This window comes from Leucoraja erinacea, chromosome 33 (genome assembly GCF_028641065.1).
Source record: "Leucoraja erinacea ecotype New England chromosome 33, Leri_hhj_1, whole genome shotgun sequence".
Taxonomy (NCBI): domain Eukaryota; kingdom Metazoa; phylum Chordata; class Chondrichthyes; order Rajiformes; family Rajidae; genus Leucoraja; species Leucoraja erinaceus.
In genome coordinates, this window is record NC_073409.1 from 10,818,299 (window position 1) to 10,837,398 (window position 19,100).

General features: G+C 38.7%; 1 protein-coding gene across 5 annotated transcripts in view; it reads left to right on the forward strand.

Moving 5' to 3' along the window:
• Nucleotides 1-200: 200 nt before the first annotated feature.
• The window catches only part of secisbp2l (SECIS binding protein 2-like), a 47,416-nt gene continuing 28,516 nt past the window's right edge, over nucleotides 201-19,100 (forward strand). The window contains exons 1-3 of one of the 5 annotated variants that reach the window (XM_055661273.1): nucleotides 201-242; nucleotides 10,499-10,591; nucleotides 17,706-17,881. In XM_055661273.1, the coding sequence (XP_055517248.1) occupies nucleotides 17,775-17,881 (107 nt within the window). In that variant the 5' untranslated portion in view covers nucleotides 201-242; nucleotides 10,499-10,591; nucleotides 17,706-17,774. Of the gene's footprint in view, nucleotides 243-283; nucleotides 445-10,498; nucleotides 10,592-17,705; nucleotides 17,882-19,100 lie in introns of those variants that run through there. The other 4 variants (XM_055661272.1, XM_055661274.1, XM_055661270.1 and 1 more) reach the window with 4 other exon arrangements.

Genomic DNA, 19,100 nt, shown 5'->3' on the forward strand with positions numbered 1-19,100 from the left:
TGCTAACACCATCTACCACCCGATTCTGTGCAGGATTGGAAGATTAAATTATCTCCACTAGTGGTCGAAAACGAGCCTGTCACCATTTGCAGCTCAAATTTCCTCACAGCTATTTGTTTCCTTGGTTTCTCATGACAAGAGCAGGACACCGAGGCATGAGGCGAACAGCGGCGGGGTTCAGGGAGAGAAGACTCCTGGACAACCAGCGCCTGTTTCGAGGGGAGGGACGGCGGTCGCACTCGGTGTGTGTTGAGCGGTTCGGGTTCCGTCGGGGGCCGTAGCGACGGCGGGGCGGGGTTGGAGCGACGTGTTTATGCGACGCGGATCCACCCAACCCCGAGCAACAACATGAAGCTGGCGGCGGTCACCGTCCCCGTCACCGTCTGACAGCGCCTGTCCGCCGTGGGTCGGGTAGCGGACATGGAGAAGGGAGAGGCGGCTAAGGTATGGCGCGGACCGGGAGTGCGGGCTCGGCTCCAGGGCTGCAAGCCCTGTACTGGGAGGAGGCCCGGACCCCGCCGGAGCGTTGCTCCCGCACCCGAGGCCGGACGGCAGCCGGCTTCCCGGCAGTGGCGTGGGGCGGGCGAGTTCCCCTCCTCTCCCCTCGCTGCTCACTGCCAGCCCGGGTCCACACTTGGGGATCGGGGAGGCGTCTAGTCAATAGTACAGAGAGCGGCGGCATCAACTAAATAACACGAATCTCAGAGACCATATAACAATGGGACAGACTCTGAAGGAAGCCAGCCAATCTGAAATATGCTAACACCATCGACCACCAAAGTCACCCCATTCTATGCAGGATTGGAAGATTAAATTATCTCCAGTAGTGGAACTGTGGAGCAGTCCTTAAACCAAGGCGAGCACAGTTTGGATGGTCAACTGGGGAAAGCAACCAACAAAATAGTCGTCAAATGTTTTATTAATTCCCTGCTAACTGTCCAGTTGCATTTTAATACTAGTTTTGTACTTTCGATATCTGATCCTCTGGTGATAACGCAGCTTTTGCCTCTGGATCTTTTGTCAGTGGCACGCTTAAAGAATGGCATAACCTGCGCTGCAGAAATTAGACCGTTAAGAAAGTGAGTAAAGGAATGAAAACTATGTAATGCTATCGAACTGATTCGAAGTTATGGGAGTAATTAAATTTAATTTACGATTAAACAAATATGATTATAGAACATAAGACGTTGGCTTGTTCGCTGTTCCTCTAGATAGGTGCTCTCCTTAATTGCTACAGATTCCAGCATCTACAGGATATTGTGTTTTATGATTTAAATATTTACAATTCTAAATCTAAACTATGGGGACTTCATTGATTTTGCTGAACCTGAGAACATTTAAAAAGACAATTACAATTCAATTGAAGCAAACATGGTTGCCCTGGTCATAATATGTAATATTTGCATTGTCCTCGGGTAGTTGATACCATTTTAGTAGCTTTACACAATTTACTGGCCCAGTTTTAAAATGTTGAAACAACCTCTATATACATTACTGTACCTTGTGGTGATTTTGTTTCTTGCCTTTTTTTTAGTTTAACATTTTCTTAGTAATTACATTCTGTATTTAAATTAATTTATCAGGAATTCGTATAGTAATTCTACTTGATAGCATGGTTTGAAGTTCAAACTGAGAACATGGCAAGATTAGCCCCGATCCCCATGTCTGAAGAAGGGTTTCGGCCCGAAACGTCGCCTATTTCCTATGCTCCATAGATGCTGCTGCACCCGCTGAGTTTCTCCAGCATTTTTGTGTACCTGGCAAGATTAGATCCTGATGGGTTAATTTGGGACTGTGGCTACACTTTTGACCTAAAAACTGAAAGTCGCCATTCCCTCCTATCCATTTATCGACATTTTAGTAATTGTATTGTGTCTTACTTTATACACACTTGATCAAACTATTGTGCATGGTGGTCAGATAGCAATATATATCTTAAATAGAGTAATGTTAAAGTCATTTTTTTGAAAAAAGATTTTTTAAATTATCTTCATTTCAATCTACCTTAGACCATAATTTTACTTAATTAAACTTATTTGTGAAACGTAATCAAAACCAATCCATAATTGCAATGTATTTATTAAAACAAAATTAATTTTGAAGTTGTGATTGTGGGTGTTGCAACAGAGGCTTGGGAAATTGACCTCTGAACATTACATGTGAGTGGTCTTATCTCTATGTAAATTGTTTTTTGCACCAGATTTCAGATAACAGTTGTTAGTCCAGGTAATTGTGGCTGTCTTTGTAGCTTGGTATCTCAAATTGATCTTGGAAAGGTACTTGGTGCTCTTGATGGTTACAAACCACCCCATCCCCTCCTTGTTACATTTTTGAATGTATTGTTCCAATTTAAGCACTGAGTTTGAAATTGTCATTAAATGATATCTCAATAGCTAGAGATTACCTGTGAATTATTCCATACCTGCTAATCTTTGTGCAGACTCTGTTTCCATGAAACATTCTCTCAAGGTCCCTAATTACTTTTTAAAATGTGTGAGGAATAACAGTCACTGTCTTTCTCATTGGCATAGTGTTTTGATTATATTTCTCATGGGGGCAGGATCAACTTCCAATTGTTCTGTAAACACCATCCAGTTGTATCTCTCTGGTTCCAAAAATACTTTTTATGGTCACTGAGCCAGAATTGCCTGTTGTGGAAAAATAAAGCCTCTGTTGTTCTTGCATAGATCCTGTCTACTTGCTTGGCTGCTAGAATTAATAAGATAGAATGAAGCCTCGGATTGTACCATTTTAAGCACAGTTCTGAACTGAACATCGCAAAAATTAACTTTGAGGTTCATAGCATAATGTATTTCTCACTCAAGTTTGACCTGGCAATAAAACACATATTATTTTACTATCCCAATAGGATGGATATCAGTTGAAAGATTAGTTGTGCTGGTGGTAAAAGCAAATTATTTAAAGGGAGACTTAATTTTTCACATGTTTTGGGATGAACGGAGAAGTTAATCAGATAGCTTTAGAATTCCTTGAATACATTCAAGATGGATTACTGGAGTGATATATTTTGCAACCTACAAGGGTATAACCCATAATATACTAAGTGAGTAATAGACCAAAAGAATAAGGAAGTGCATATGTAGCTAAGCATATTACATTCAATGTTAATTTTATGAAGAAATAATTGAGTTTCTAAATGGTGATGGAGCACCTTTTAAAACGATGAGAAGGAGACTGACAGCAAATAAAATTGTTCACCTATATCGTAGAATATGTGAGAATAATAAACCAATATCAAATTGGGCAAAGTTGGACATAGTTGCACATGTTTAAAAGGAATTTAATACAGAATCGGTGTGTACTCATTGGGGGCAAGGGGCTCTACTCACTAAAATTAAGAAAGGAGAATTACTGAGATTGTTTCCACACCAGGATTAAAAGTTATTTCAGGTGCACTCAGTACAGGATTTATTTTTATAGATTGAGGAAAGATGCAGATGCTAAATTTCCACATGAAGAAACTGTTAGCTGAAAATTAGTGCTCTTAAAATTGAAATCAAAATTATTGAGCTGCGTAAATGATTAGATGGTCAGTAGATGATGGAGAGCGGGGACAATACAACATTGAAACCAAGCTGCAGGTGGTGTTCAATTGGAATCTACACTGGGTTCTCAAAAATTCTCGATAACCTTTCTTGTTTGGTAATGCAAATAATTTGGCCATACGTCCTGGTTTGCTAAATTGTGCCAAAATGTAGCTAGGAAAATAAAATCCGGGAAATTGATAGATATTTGAATTAATAATTGAATAATTTAAGAGAATTAGATTTTGATGCAGATTTAAATCTGAGATGATTTATTTTGAAACTAACAGTATGGAAGCATCCCTGCATTTTCAAATGGTGAAAAACTAGAGATGATGGAAATCTAATGATCAATTGAATGTAATAGTTGGGGGGGGGGGGGGGGGGGGGTGAAGAAACCCACTGGCTAGACCAAGTCTGGAACCATGTTTCATACTGATCATCTCTCCTTGTACCAGGGACAATCTGCAGCAGTTAGTTATCCCACCTATCTTCATGTCGCCAGGATTCCGAAGGAAACCTGGGCCTGGATTGGGGAAATCCATGAGGCCATGGGGAGAATGAGCAAACCCCAGACAACGAACGCTGGAGGTCGGAACCAAACCTGGAATGCCAATGCTTTAAAAAATGCTTGTCCATGCGTACACATTGCTCTGAGGCTCCATCCTGCTTCAGCAGCGTTCTACATTATCTTCTGCAAGTTGTTTTGCAAGTGGAAAATAGGGTCAGGAAATTGAGATACAGAGCTCATAATTTTCATAAACTTTCTGATTCTGTCATTGAGCATTTAGATTAAAAACGAGTATGTCTCTCAGTTTTGTTTTAAAGGAGTTGATGGCTATGAGTAATGGCATGACATATGACATTAACTGGACATTTCTCAGTATTCACCAAGGTAGAGTATTCACCAACGAAGGGGTAAGCTGATATTTTGAACCATGTCTGTATCAGGAAGGTGGAAGAGCTTTAAATATATTGATGGATATTAAGGTGGTCATATCTCCAAGGATCTAATCTGCGATATTATAGGAAGCAAGAAGATTGGCTGGGCCCCTTACAGGGATTTTTGTGAGATAAGCCAGGAAGCTTCAGGTTGGTGATCTTGGCATCCATAGTAGAGAGATTATTGTATTTGTGGACCCTTGGAAAGGCATGATCTGCTTAGGAGGAGTCAGCATTGTTTTGTGCAGCAGAGATCATATCTCGTAAATGAGCTTGAGATTTTTGAGATGTTAAGTAAAAACATTGATGCAGGCAGAAAGGTCATTATGGTTTACATAGACTTTCATACAGCTTTTGGCATGTTTCTTACAGGTCGGCGGCTCCAGACAGTGAAAGAACATGGAATTCAAGGTGTGTTAGCAAATGGACCCAAATGGGGTTGGTGACAACATGCAGAGGATAGCAGTGGATGGTTGTTTTTCTGCCTGAAAGTCTGTAACCAGTGCGATACCGCTGGGACTTTTGTTGTTTGTCAACACGAAAATTGATGGAATCATAAATAGCAAAGAAGGTTATCGAAGGATACAGAGAAACATAAAACAGCCGTGAAGTTGGGCAGAGTGGTGACAAAGGGAATATAATCTAGACATGAGTGAGTTAATGCATTTTGAGATGGCAGGGTCGTGAGGAGGGTCTGCATTCATAATTCTCTGAAATTGGTGTTGCTGGTGAATTAAGGACAGTAGAAGGCATTTTGACATGCTTGCCTTCATAGACTGAGACGTTGAGCATGAGAGTTATATTGCAGCTGTGCAAAACATTAGTTAGGCTGCACTGGAACTATTATGTATTGTTCTGGTTGACATACAATAGAAAGGATGTGGTAGAACATAGGCAGTCCAGATGAGATTCACCAGATGTTGCCTGGAATATAGTGATTTACTTCAAAACTGAAAATGGATAGGCTGAAATATGTTGCAATCCCTTTGACTGAATGTTGATTTTAAATAACCAGCCTTACCAGAACTATGGAAAAATAAAGAACGATGCTGGTTTACAAAAACGACGCAAATTGCTAGAGTAACATAGAAACATAGAAACATAGAAAGTAGGTGCGAGAGCAGACCACCAGGTCCATCGAGCCCGCACCGCCATTCGCTCATGGCTGAACACTAAACAGACACACTTACCCACAAACAGTAGACACAAGACACAGAACACAAGACACTACCCTCCCCTTTATACCGCTATCACCCCTCTCCACCCCAAGAACCTCGTGATCTCCTGGGGGAGGCAAAAAACCGGATAAAAACCCAGAACTCGGGAAAAAAAAAAATCCGGGAAATTCCTCTCCGACCCCAATCTAGGCGATCGACACTTGTCCAGGAGATCACTCAGGTCTTACTAAAACCATACGGTCCACCCTGCCCTCTCCCGTAGCCCCTTATCCCCTTGGCAGCTAAAAAACCCATCTATTTTAGTCTTAAATATATTTAAAGTTTCTGCTTCCAGCTCCCTGGGGCAGTGAATTCCCAGTCTGAAGAAGTTCTTCCTCATCTCAGACCCGAGCCCCCCCTTATTCTGCAACTATGTCCCCTAGTTCTAGTTTCCCCCCGATCATTGGGAACATCCTCGGTGCATCCACCCGATCAAGACCCAGTCTGAAGAAAGACCCGAGCCAAAACATCACCCATCCATGTTCTCCAGAGATACTTCCTGGTCTGCTGAGTTATTCCAGCATTTTCTATCTGGCAGAAGTAGCCAGTTCTGATTAGGCTCATCAACTTGTAATGTTTACTTGGTTTCCCTGTCTCAGTTAATGGTGCTTGAGCTGCTAAAATACTCTTTCATTTCAGATTTGAAGCAACTGTTATGTTCTGTACACCACAGTTGTTTTCATTAAGAATTAGGAATTTCACTAAAACATTTATTTGTTAGAATAATTTAATTATGTGTATTTGTACCCGGTGTGTGGATTGATATAAAGACACAAACCAGTTCAACTTGCTGGCCTTGGACAGAAATGTTTCATTTTCTGTTAAAGGTTAAGTTTCCCACTGAATTGTAACACATTGTCTTTTTAATACAGATATTACATGACCTTTTGCAAAGTGTAATGATAATATCACGAATGATGTCTCAATGTGCAAGTATTCGAAACTGCTGTTTTCTTGCCAAATTGAAGGTTAACAGAGCCTTCAGGTTAAACTATAATGTGATACGTGTTTGAAAATAATTCCAATTGGCTGCACTTACTTAAAATTCTGTAATGGTGACTGAAATACATTGCGTATGTATTACTTTGAATTTAGATCAGCAAGATGCATTCTTAATATTACGGCACTTGGATGTCTTCACTTTACAGGTTGTATTGTACCAGACAGCTAAACAAGAGAAAGAATGTTGAAAGAATAAGAATGGTGTGCAAGAAACATTTCATCAGCAGATCTATAATCACTTGTTTGCGCTATTTAAACATCATTCATTCAGATCTTAATTTGACAGTCGTATTGTTTTGATCATTGATAAACATTCAAGTTGTTTGAAAAGGCTTTAAAATTTTGATTTTTATATCTTAACTAAGATTAAAGACTTTTGGAGACTAGTTGGCTGCGCATCAAATCTGCTGTTCCTGAATTCCACACCTTCATAATTTAATTTATTCTTTTTATTGTGAAGTCGGGATATAGTAAAAATTGTTAGAACACATCTTTCAGCATTTGTTTTTGCAGCCCAAGCTATGGCAAATGTTACTGATGTGTGAAAAGTATTTAATGAATGGGTGTGTTTGGTGATAGGCAGTGCAATGTTTGGTGAACACTGTCATATTCATTGTGTCATCCAGCTACACTTGGAGTTCAGCTGCACACTTGATTTTATTTTCCTTTTTAATTCCTTATTTTTTGTCACCTTGGCACCAAACTTTAACTGATGACATGAATACATTTGGAGGCAAGAGATGTTGTAAAATTTGGAGCAATAAATGAATTGCTGAAGGGACTCGATGAGTTGTGCAGCAACTATGGTCGACATTTGCGTCAAGTAAGGCTCGCCATTGTGTAACACTCACTTTTCTCATGCAGTTTTTCTTCCTGCTAATCTTGCAGGAACTGAGAACTAAACACATTGTTGTTTCAGGATGGTACTTGGCCCATCATTGCACTCATCGGCCCCTGTATCTGATTTGTCCTACCATTCTCATTGGTCCCACAATGATCATTTCACTGTGGTACAAACATGTCTTTCTTTAACAGTATATCCATTAATAAACATAAAGGAGTTTTCATGAAATGAACAGACCTAGCTTTACCCATTGTCCTGTTTCTTTTATATCTTTGTTCTGTTCATCTGCTAAAGTCTTCATTGCTTAAATATCCTCCAGTGCAATTAGGCTTTTTCAGTTTTGTTTTGCATGAAACAAGTGCTATAAAACAAATTCTTAAATTTTCTGTAAACTTTGTGGTATACGCAAGTAATATAGGACTAGTGGTGAAGTGGCTTCAACTGTTAATATTTAGATTGCTTTGTTTTATTTAAAATCAGAGTTTTAATTGATGTGGTAAACATGTGTATTTTAGCACATTTCTAATGTTGAAATCAGATCTTTAACAATACTTGAAATCTGTCTTCACCCTCATGTCCAGCTGGACTTATCATCTGCCTAATCACTTCCTTATCTTTTTCCACCTATCACCCAATAGCCTCCATCTCTGAACTTTTCTATCTTCCCTGGAGCTAATTTCGATTGCAATAATTTATTTCAAACAATCCAAATGCCTGAAATGTTTTGACTTTGAAGCAAGTGGGAGGCAAGTGTCACACATTAGATTTGGAATTTATTCCATTGGGGAGTAAGAAACAACAGAATACCACTATCTGGAGGTCCTACCCATGAGTGGGCTGAATATTGCTTTCATTCTACATTGCAAATGAAATTAGATTTTATGTATTGGATAGTAAAACACTTCCAATGAAATCGCATGAATTGGAATAAGCGTATAATTCTTCATATCCTGTTGCACATTTCCTGATAGACAGGGTCAAAATCCTATGATTTTCTGATCCAGATAGGTTTGTCTGCTTACAGTATATTCTAGGATCCAGATTCACTGGGACGTGCACAAAGAGCATGCAAATAGATCCAAGAAATGCATAGAACAAAGTGAGCATTATATTATGGGATAAAAAAACAGGTTTGGCTAAGCTTGCATTTACAACTATTTAAAGCCTCCCAATAAATTTGTGTTCCAGATTCAGCAATGACAGCCTCTTTTGTTTTCCTAATAATTTGAGTATCTAATTTCTGTGATTGCAAAAAAATCTAAAACTACATTAGATATGACTTGAAATTTGTGTGAAAACAAATGTCTTACTTTCCCTTTTTATTTTAAAACAGAAAATGTTGGAAATACTCAGTAGGTCAGGCACCATTAGTAAAAATACAAATTGAGTTATTGTTTTGGGTCAAAGACCTTTACTCAGAACTAAGTGAAGAAAAAACAAGTCTGAAGATGAGTCCCAACCTGAAATGTCGTCTGTCCATTGCCTCCCCAGATGTGCTGCCTGACCCGCTGGGTTCTGCCAGCATATTAATTTTTGTGAAAGGAGAAAATCATTGAAGTTCCATAGAGTTTGGGAGCAGAATGGGTATGATGAGGAATATGTTTGAAGTGTGGCAAGGTTGCTTTGAGAATAAGCTGAAAACAATGTTATTTAATCAATGGGTTTATGGGGGCAGCTGGGAGTCATAGACTCGGTGACTGTTATGCCCACCACGTCCAAGTCAACTTTTATATCCAACTACACTAACCCCATTTGCCCGCATTATGTCAATGGTCTTATATGCCTTGCCTATTTAATGCTGCACTCCGTTTTGCTATCTTTTAAAAATGGCTATTATCACTATCTCGATGTAGAAGAATGCTTTCAAACGCTTTGTCGTAGTAAGATGTTTTGGTGCATCTCCTCTTGTGATCTTCATGGCTCAGGCTCCAACAGATTTTCATTTGGAAGTTGTTTGCCATGACGTTCTAATATCCCTTTCACATTATGCTGATCTACTTCAGGGTATCTATGTAGGAGCCATTCATGCTGAGGCTAGTTACTTTTAGCATATTTTATTATTCTGTCTAAATATTTCTTGCAGAATTATTTTGAACACTTATAAGTAAGCTTTTGATACGTAGATGAATGTTACATATAGCGAAACCACAGGGAGTGGTCAAATCAGACTGGAGCGGGCACGGGAGAAAGAATACAGTTTTTACCAGAACAGAAAGTAAGAATAGAAAGCTACAATTTGTATATAAAATAAAGAGGATCTGGTATGTTCACTTCTTTGTACAACTAATTCAACAAAGAATCAATTAAACTGGAAAGAACGACTGGAGGATTTGTTTTTGTTATCGTCTGCGTAAGTTCTACTCCTCCCTGCCTGTGTAGTAATGGCAATGAAAAGCTGAAGCTTGGAAAAGTTTGAAATTTCCATTACAGTCCACATATTACATTTGGCAAAATTGTAAGCTGCTGCTTATCTAATATTGCCTTTCACCACCCCAGTTAACTACCATTGGATCAATTTTGTAAAATTGGAATGGTATTTACTTCACCGAGAATATTGAAATTTTGAAATGCTTGTCTTCTGGCAAATGTTATAATCTATCTTCCCCATAAAATTTAGCTAAATTATCCCAACATAATTGGCTTTATTTCTGTTCAGGACTTTTAAGCTTGCACTGAGACAAATCTGAGATTATTTGTTTTCATTGTATTGAATATGAGTTGTATGTTGACCAGGCTATCAAGCAAAATCCACTCATCTTTCCAATGGGTCCTTAGATTATTCTTACCTGAGAAACCAAATCTCGTGAACATGGCGCTCATTTTGTGTGTATACAACAAGGTTTTTCTTCAAACCAGTTTGAAAAAACATGAACTTACAAGTTACTTTATAATAGTGCAAAACTATCATATCAGAAAACACTAATATTTTATTTTTGTTTTATTTACAGAAACTAGTAATCCAGTCTGCCATCATGTGCTAAAATATAGTGAATTAGCCAACTTGATAATAGGAAGCTGGAAGGATTGTTTTGTAATAGCAGGTAAAATATTATTTAGTTCCCCAAGACTATGTTACTAGTCTTATTCCTTACACATTACCCAGTTTATGCAAAAGTACATAATTAAAAAATTGTTACATTTATAATGTTTAATGAAATATCACTGATGAATTTTGTTATAGGTGAAAGGTATATAAAATTATTGCTGCTGTTATTTTAAACGCCCTAATATATTCAGTTGTTTTTGTTGTATTATTATTTTGCAGTGCATGATAGCAGGAACTTTATTTTGCAACTTTGATCCATTCCAGTCGGAAATCAGATTTTGCACTAAAATCTGATGCACAATGGCTAATAGCAAACATTTGGTGTAAATTCTTTGTTGATCGAACAGCATGTTTTTCCATCCAAAATATCTGAAGTTAATTTGGAGGACCATTTTTTAATAAAATTACTGTCAATTTCTATTCCAATAAAAAGCATTGTTGTTTCATAGAACATGGACCAATGAACAGCAGAGCAGAGGAACAGGCGCTTTGACCCACAATGTATATACCGAACATTGATGTCAAGTTAATCTCCTTAGCCTGCTAGTGATCCATATCCCTCCGCTCCTTGCATATCCATGTGCCTCTGTAAAAGCCCCTGAAATGTCAGTGGTATCTGCTTTCATCACTACTGTAGGCACCAACCACTATTAAAAAAAAATATTTGCCCCACACATCTCTTTTTAAAATTTTCACCCCCTCACCTTAAAACTATGCCTTCTAATCTTTGACATTACCACCCCGGGGAGGAAAGGTTCTGATTATATACCCTATGTATATATCTCCACATTTTATATGCTTTTAGTAGGTCTTCCTTCAACATCCACTCTACATAGAAAACGATCCAATCACTCCTGAAACCTGATACTTCTAATCCAGGTAGAATTCTGGTAAATCACTTCTGCACCTTCTCCAAAGCCTCCAGATTGTTCCTGTGATGGAGTGACTAGAACAGATCACAATATCCAAATGTGGCATAACCAAGGTTCTGTAAAGTTGCAATGCACCTTCCTGACTCTTATACAAGCCCCAACCCATGAAGGCAAGCATACCGTACACCTTCTTTACCTCTCTTCTACTTGAATTGTATTTAAATTATCCTTTTGGTATTTGAATAAATTAGTTAGAACTGATTATGTAACTTTTTCCACAATGAAAATGGTTATGTACATAAATTATTTGCTATTTTGACCAAAAAAGCAAAGATAGCTGTTCTTTGGCCTGCAATATCTTTGCCGAACATGATGCATATGTTGTTGCAAAGTGCTGGAGTAACTCAGCAAGTCAGGCAGCATCCTTGGAGAACATGGATAGGTGATGTTTCAGGTCATGACGGTTCAGTCTTAAAAATGGTCCCGACCCAAAACATCAAATCCGTTCTACAGGGATTCTGCCTGATCTGCTGAATTACTCCAGCACTTTTTTAAAAAAATCAGCATTGCATTATTTGTTTCAACAAGTAAATATTAATCTCCTCTGCCTCATGAGCCATATTCTTCCATTCCTTGCAAATCCATGTGCCTATCTAAGAGATTCTTAAACACCACTATTACATCTGCATTCACCACAACCCCTGGTCTTGTGTACCAGGCACCCACCACTCTTTGGTAAACCCTTTCTGCATTCTCTGCATGGTAATTGCCTATATAGATATCGTGATATAGATATCAAAACTGCATTTCTTGAGAAAATAATTCTCAAAATCATTAACTGATCCTCGTGTCCTTTTGCCTGTAATTAAATAAGCTTTGTAAAAATGATGCGTAGAGATCTGCTTCCTCAGCAAAAACATGGTCAAGGAGCAATAGGGAGCTCAGCAGATCAAACAACATCTGTGGAGAGAACTGGACCTTGCGACCCGAATCGTCGCCTGTCCTTTTTCCAGCAAAGATGTTGCTTGACCGACTGAGTCCCTTCAGCATTTTGTTTATTGCTCAAAATTCCAGCATCTACAGTCTGTTATATCTCCATTTTTACTGCTTTTAGTATTCCATGTCTATTGCTTTTTAGCAGATGTAGCTTACCACAATGCTTTCTTTGAGGTTTTTTTTGCCGATTGATGCAACAATATAACAAGAACATTGTTGTTGTTACAATAAAACAGAAAAGCTTTCTTCTGAAAAAATGGCTTATTCTCAAGAGGTGGTTTGTACTGTTAAATCATAAGCAGGCAGCAAAGAAACAGGCTACACACACCACCCTGTCCATACCAACCATTTACCAGCACTTGGCCCATAGCCTTAATGGGCCTGTCCCACAACATGTCAACAACATGTTGAAAATTTTTCGGGGACAGTGGCGACAATTTTTGCGGTCATAGGTTGACGTAGGTGCTGTCTTAGGTGAATTCCATTAAAATGAGTACCTGGCAGTCGCCTAAGTGGAACAGCTACACTATGTCTTGGTGATTCAAATGCCATCCAGATGCAGTGAGAATCTTTGTCGCACCATCCTTAAAGGCAATGTGTTCCAAATTTCAGTCACCTTCTGGATTAAAAAAAAATGTTTCATCACTTAAATTTCGTAACTTATACTATGCAATCTGATTATGGATACTTCTGCTTTGAAGCAAAATTTACTCAACCTACCCAGTCTCTCCCTGTGAACTGTAACACTACATCCTATTGAATCTGCTCTGTATCCTCCCCAGAACAATTCTAGACTGTGCTGACCAAAACTATACACAATATTCTTGATTTGGCCCATTAAAGCTGTATCATAACTTCCCTATTTTTCAGTGCTATGGGGCCAGGCATTAACCGTATACTTTCTCTTTACATTCGACTTCCCAAAGTGCAACAACTCAAACTTGTTCAGATTAAACTCCATCTGCCATTTTTCCGCCCATACTTGTAACCGATCTAAATCCTGCTGCCTTCCTCACTGTTCCAAGGAATACAGTCCTAGCCTACCCAACCACACAATTTTGCTCAACCCCTCAAGCCCTGCCAATATCCTAGTAAATCTCTGTACCCTTTCCAACTTAACAACATCTTTCCTATAACAGGGTGACCAAAACTGAACACAACCCCAACTGTGGCCTTACCAGTGCCTTGTAGAGCTGTAACATAACATCTCAACTTCTATACTCGAAACCTTAACTGCAGAAGGCCAATGTGCCAAAAAACATCCAGACCACCTTATGAACCTGAAATTGTTCTATGTTTCATATCGCAATTTGCATTTTGGAAAGCTACCTGGCTTGCTCAACCAATATATAATCCTACATCTTTGAATATTCGCCTCAAAGCTCCGTCTCTTTGGGAGGAGGGAGAAGAGTTTGGAGAAATGACTAAAAATACCCTTTGAAAACCTTTTTGTAAATTTTGTTGAATTTCATTTGTGTTTGTTAGCTCTGCACGTAGGAACTAATTACATGTCCATATTGTATACGCATATGTTAATTCGGTAACATCAAAGTAAACCTATTATTTATTTGGACAGATGTACACTAATTACCTGGAATCTTTTTGTTTACTTAAAACAAACTGTTCATTGCTGTTGGCAGTCTTGATGAGTTTGGTTTTCTGTTCGGCTTTAAAAAAGTAGAAGCTTGCAGGAAGCAGGATACTTCATCAAGTGTTTCAAAGTTGCTGATTGTCTGCTTTTGGGCACTAATTTTCTGCTGCTGCTTAGACATGGTCTCTGGGAGTTGGACTGCCAGGACTTTGGAATGGCCGAGCAAGGAATGGCAGTGGGAGGGGGTGAGTGGGTACTCGGCACTGGCAATCCACTGCCTTTAGAAATTTGACAAAGCTCTTGTGTTTGCGAACACTTAGGACTATTTTTAAACAAAGATATTGTAACATTTACTTTTTCTAGGTTTAGTACAATATACAACAGTAAAATATACACTAAAATTAATTTAAAACTGAATTGAAAAGATTTGCCTTTTTCTTGCAACCTGATTACACAGAATCTGGTGCAGGGGGAAGACTGTTCAGTCCATTAAGTCTGCAAAATTTTCCCCTGCATCTCCCCATTGCCTGCAGTTTTTTTTCCTTTCACTGTCATGGTCCAGTATGACTTGGTAGCCATATACTGTCATGGTAGCATCTAATATGTCTGTAAAGCAGATAATTGGTAATAATTTCAATATTTTGCTTCCTATCCAGTCCATATGACAAATATTCTTGGCACTTGGCTTTCAGATATATAAGCAAGTCCCATAATTATATCCTATTAGCCCTGTGAGTACATTCCAAATCCTTAATGTTTGCCTTGCTTTAAAGAAAATGTTCCTCATGTCAGTTTTGATTCTTTTACAAATTACTTTCATTTTATGTCCTGTAATTTTTCACCTCTATGCCATGGTAATACTTTTCCTCTATCTTTTGTCAATACTCTATGGTTTTTCCTTCATGGATCCTGTCTGAATCTTTGTTTGAAGGAGAATAACCTCCAGCTTTTCCAGTCTTTGCACATTATTGAAGTCCTGCATCCCTAGATTTCCTTTAGCAAATGTCTTACGCATGTAAAAAAAATGTTCTGGTCTCGATACCTGTGACCTAATAAAGCTATGTACAATTTTCCTAATATGCAGTTTCCAGAGCAACAAACAATCTGCTTAAGGAACTCAGCAGGTTGAACTGTATCTGTAGTCATTTTTGGTCGAAAACCTGCGTTAGATCGCTAAGTTCTACCAGCAACTTGTTTATTGCTCTCGGTAACAGCATCTACTTTAGCGTCTCCTCCATGTGGTTTCGAGAACTGATACCCAACTCCAGTTGTGGCTGAACCAAGTGACGCTGCATGCCCCCCCCCCCCCCCCCCCCCCCCCCCAGCATGTTGGGGGGAACAGACCCAACGGGTCTGCACTTGGTCTAGTTTCTATTTAATGCATGAATATTCGCCAGATCTGTTCTAGCACTGCTTTAATAAATGTGCCCTCTTATTTGGATTGCATTTTCTCATGAGACCAAAATATAACACTTTGCATCTCTCAGTCAGTTTATATCTCGAAATCTCATGTTATCCTCCTCCCAGTTCATTATGCTTCCATTATTTGTGTTACTTCAGATTTGGAAATTGTGCACTTGCAAGTCATGGTCTTAATACTGAATACTCAGTGCTCCATTGTACAATACCCCTTGGTCTTTGGTGACCGTCGGTCTGTCCTTGATCGGACGTTGCAGACTTTGCCTTGCACCAAACACTATTCCTTTATCATGTAACTATACATTGTAAATGGCTCGATTGTAATCAGCCTTTCTGCTGACTGGATAGCATGCAGATGGAAATTGTAGAACTGTTCATAGAGCTAATGCAAATTTGAACAATGTAATTGCCAGAGATAGATTCAAAAATCCGGAGTAATGTGGTGGGTCAGACAGCATGGATCTAGACTCAAAATTACCCATTCCTTCTCTCCAGAGATGATGCCAGTCCCGCTGAGCTACTCCAGCTTTTTGTGTCTTATCTTGTGGTCAGACAGCATCTCTGGAGAAAGTGAATAGAGGTTCTTCAGTCGTTGGTGTGATCATCAAGTTGAGTTTTGTAAATATTATCATGGGCAGATTCATCTGCAGTACAGAATGGTGAGGACGCTAGAGATGCTCTTTACTATCTTTGGCTTCAGAGAAGTTATCAAGTGCTTGTGAAGCGATCTATCTCAAAATGATAGACAAATTATACCCACTGCATGTATTTTGTGTTGCTATCAGGAGGATGGCAGCATTTTATTCAGACTTTTGGACTGTAATTGAAACTTGCCAACTTTGTATATTCATGTGGCAAACCTTCAAACCATATTTGCAGTTGTATCATGTTAGCATCATATTGGAGGAAGATGAAAAGAAAAGCAGGGCTCTCTTTTGTAAGTGATCAAAATGAGAAGGGTGTTCAGATTTGTTAAAAGTCAATGACAGACTTGCTAGTTTTGTATCTGAACCAAACATTCTATGGTATTCCAGGCCATCACTGATAAATTGACCTGTAAATCCAGCTAATTGATAGACCATTTGAGGCTTAGATTGACACAGGAGGCTTGTACTGTACTTTAAACACGCAACCTAGTGTTGATTAATTTGACAGAATACTTCAGAGAATGTTCTTTTAATTTGAACGTAAAAATGTTGTGTACAGATGCCTCGGTGATTCAGATATTTTTAAAGTGATGATGGTTTTGTATAGAACAGTACAGCACAAGAACAGCCTTTATGCCCACAATATCTGTGATGGACATTATGCTAAGACTAACTCTTATCTGCCTGCATTGAATCCATATCCCTCCATTCCGTGCATAACTAGAATGCCTATCCAGAAGTCTCTTAAATGCCTTATTTTATCTGCCTCAACCACCACCTCTGGCAGCATGTACCAGGCATTTGCCACCCTCTGTGCAACAAAAAAAGACACTATGCCCTGCACATGTGGTTTAAACTTTTCCCCTCTCACCTTAAACCTATGCCTTCGAATATTTGATTCGTCCATCCTGGAAAAAAGTGAATGCAATACTCCAAATGTGACCTAACCAAAGTCCTATAAAGCTGCACCTTGACCCTTATACTTAATGCCCTGACCTATGAAAGCAAGTATACCATATGCTGCTTTCACCACATTTAAGTTGCCTGTTTTCATTTTGAAAGAAAATAGAAAAAAGGTCATATGACAGCACAAAACCAAAGTATTCTGAATACTGGACATTTGAATTCAAAACACAATATACAAAGTTCTGCTCACCAATTTCTCAGTATTAAATGTTGTCTTCTACCTCAGTGACCCATCTTTTGAACGTACCTCATCTAACTAGCAGGATGGAAAATCAGACATTAGTGACATGGCTCATTTGATGAACTACTTACCTTTTGCAAAACGCGCTCTCTAAATACCGTACTACATTTTCTTTGAGCAATGTTAAGTGCAACTTTCAATTAACCTCAGCCATGATTAATACGAAATGTGCTATTTTTAAGATAAGCTCATGTTACAGATTTATGCATGCCTATATCGAATACAAATGAATGCCACATTATTTTCTTCCTACTGTTGAATTTGTATGAAGGTAGCTGTAAATGACTAGCATGGAATAAGCTTTGTGGTATACGAGTATGATATTGAAATTCTGGCTATGTTTTTGAGTAATGGATTTTGTTTGACATTTTATTTAGGATATCCAGCTTTCAGCAGAGGTAGAACCATTTATACCCCAGAAGAAGGGTATTGAGACGGTTGTTCCTATGGCACTCCAAAATGATGGAAATGGTTGTGGTGTTGAAGGTCCACCTATTCCAAGTTACTTGATCACCTGTTATCCCTTTGTACAAGAAAACCAATCTAATAATAGGTGAGTGTGGGTACAGGAACCACCATTTGTAACCTTACATATTTCCATTAAGAACTGCTGATCACATTCTCAAGTTGAAAAGTGTTCTTAAGTTTCAGCATTATTCCTGATTGTGGTGCATCATATAGTGAAATGCCGATAGTTACAGCTTTGTATGGTTTTTATAGTAAAACCACAGTCCAAACAATTTGAAAGATTTGGTCAGATGCATACCAACGCCAAGAAGTAGCTTCATTCTGCACACTGCCAAACATAAAATAAAACAGACACCAGTTCTTGCATCTATCGTGTAGGAAAGAACTGCAGATGCTGGTTTAAACCAAAGATAGACACAAAAAGCTGGAGTAACTCAGCAGATCAGACAGCATCTCTGGAGAAAAGGAATAGATGACGTTTTGGGTCGAGACCCTTCTGGAGCCTGAAGAAGGGTAAAAGAGAATCCCTTAACAGTTTTTCTCCATGAAATTCCCTGGGATTTGTCCACTTTCTATGCTTCACTGAATTCCTTTGGCATTTGCCTGTGATTCTACCATCCACAGATGAGAATGTCATAAGTTTTGCTTTTCAAACCTTGCAATGTGGCAACAAGTTATTCTATATGCTGTATCATTTGGAAAATGAGCTCGTCTCAGTCTCATGGACACACAATAGTTTGTGATCTGAGGGAGATCAAAAAATTTGTTTACCAAAAATGTTGATCTTCAAGAGGAGTGAATGCATAAAAGCAAGCATGAGTTGCACTTGGGATTTTATGGTAATAATGTTTCGTGGTTTTTAGGGCTAATACTCTCCTGACCATTGTTCTCTGATGTACAATTTATTGATATATAGTTTGGTTTTTGAATATTTTCATTGAACACTACTGACATTTAGTTTTAGTTCTGACTTGTATCAGTTTATAGACATATACATGATGGTTGGATGAAACTCCTTGATCACATAAAGCTCATAGTAAATGGTATACACGGTAATGATAAATGCAACAGTAAATAACTAGTGGAAAATGATGCAAAGATTATAATGCAATCTGAAATAGTGCAAAAAGATCTCGTACATTAAGTTAACTGTGGCCAACAAACCCATCAGGCTGCTTGCTTTTCCAATGTGGGAGAAAAATAGAGCACCCGTACAATCACGGGGCGAATGTACAAACTCCACACAGGTTGTAGGTTATTGTGGGACAATTGTCTCCGTTTGATGGGAAAAGTGTATACTCCGC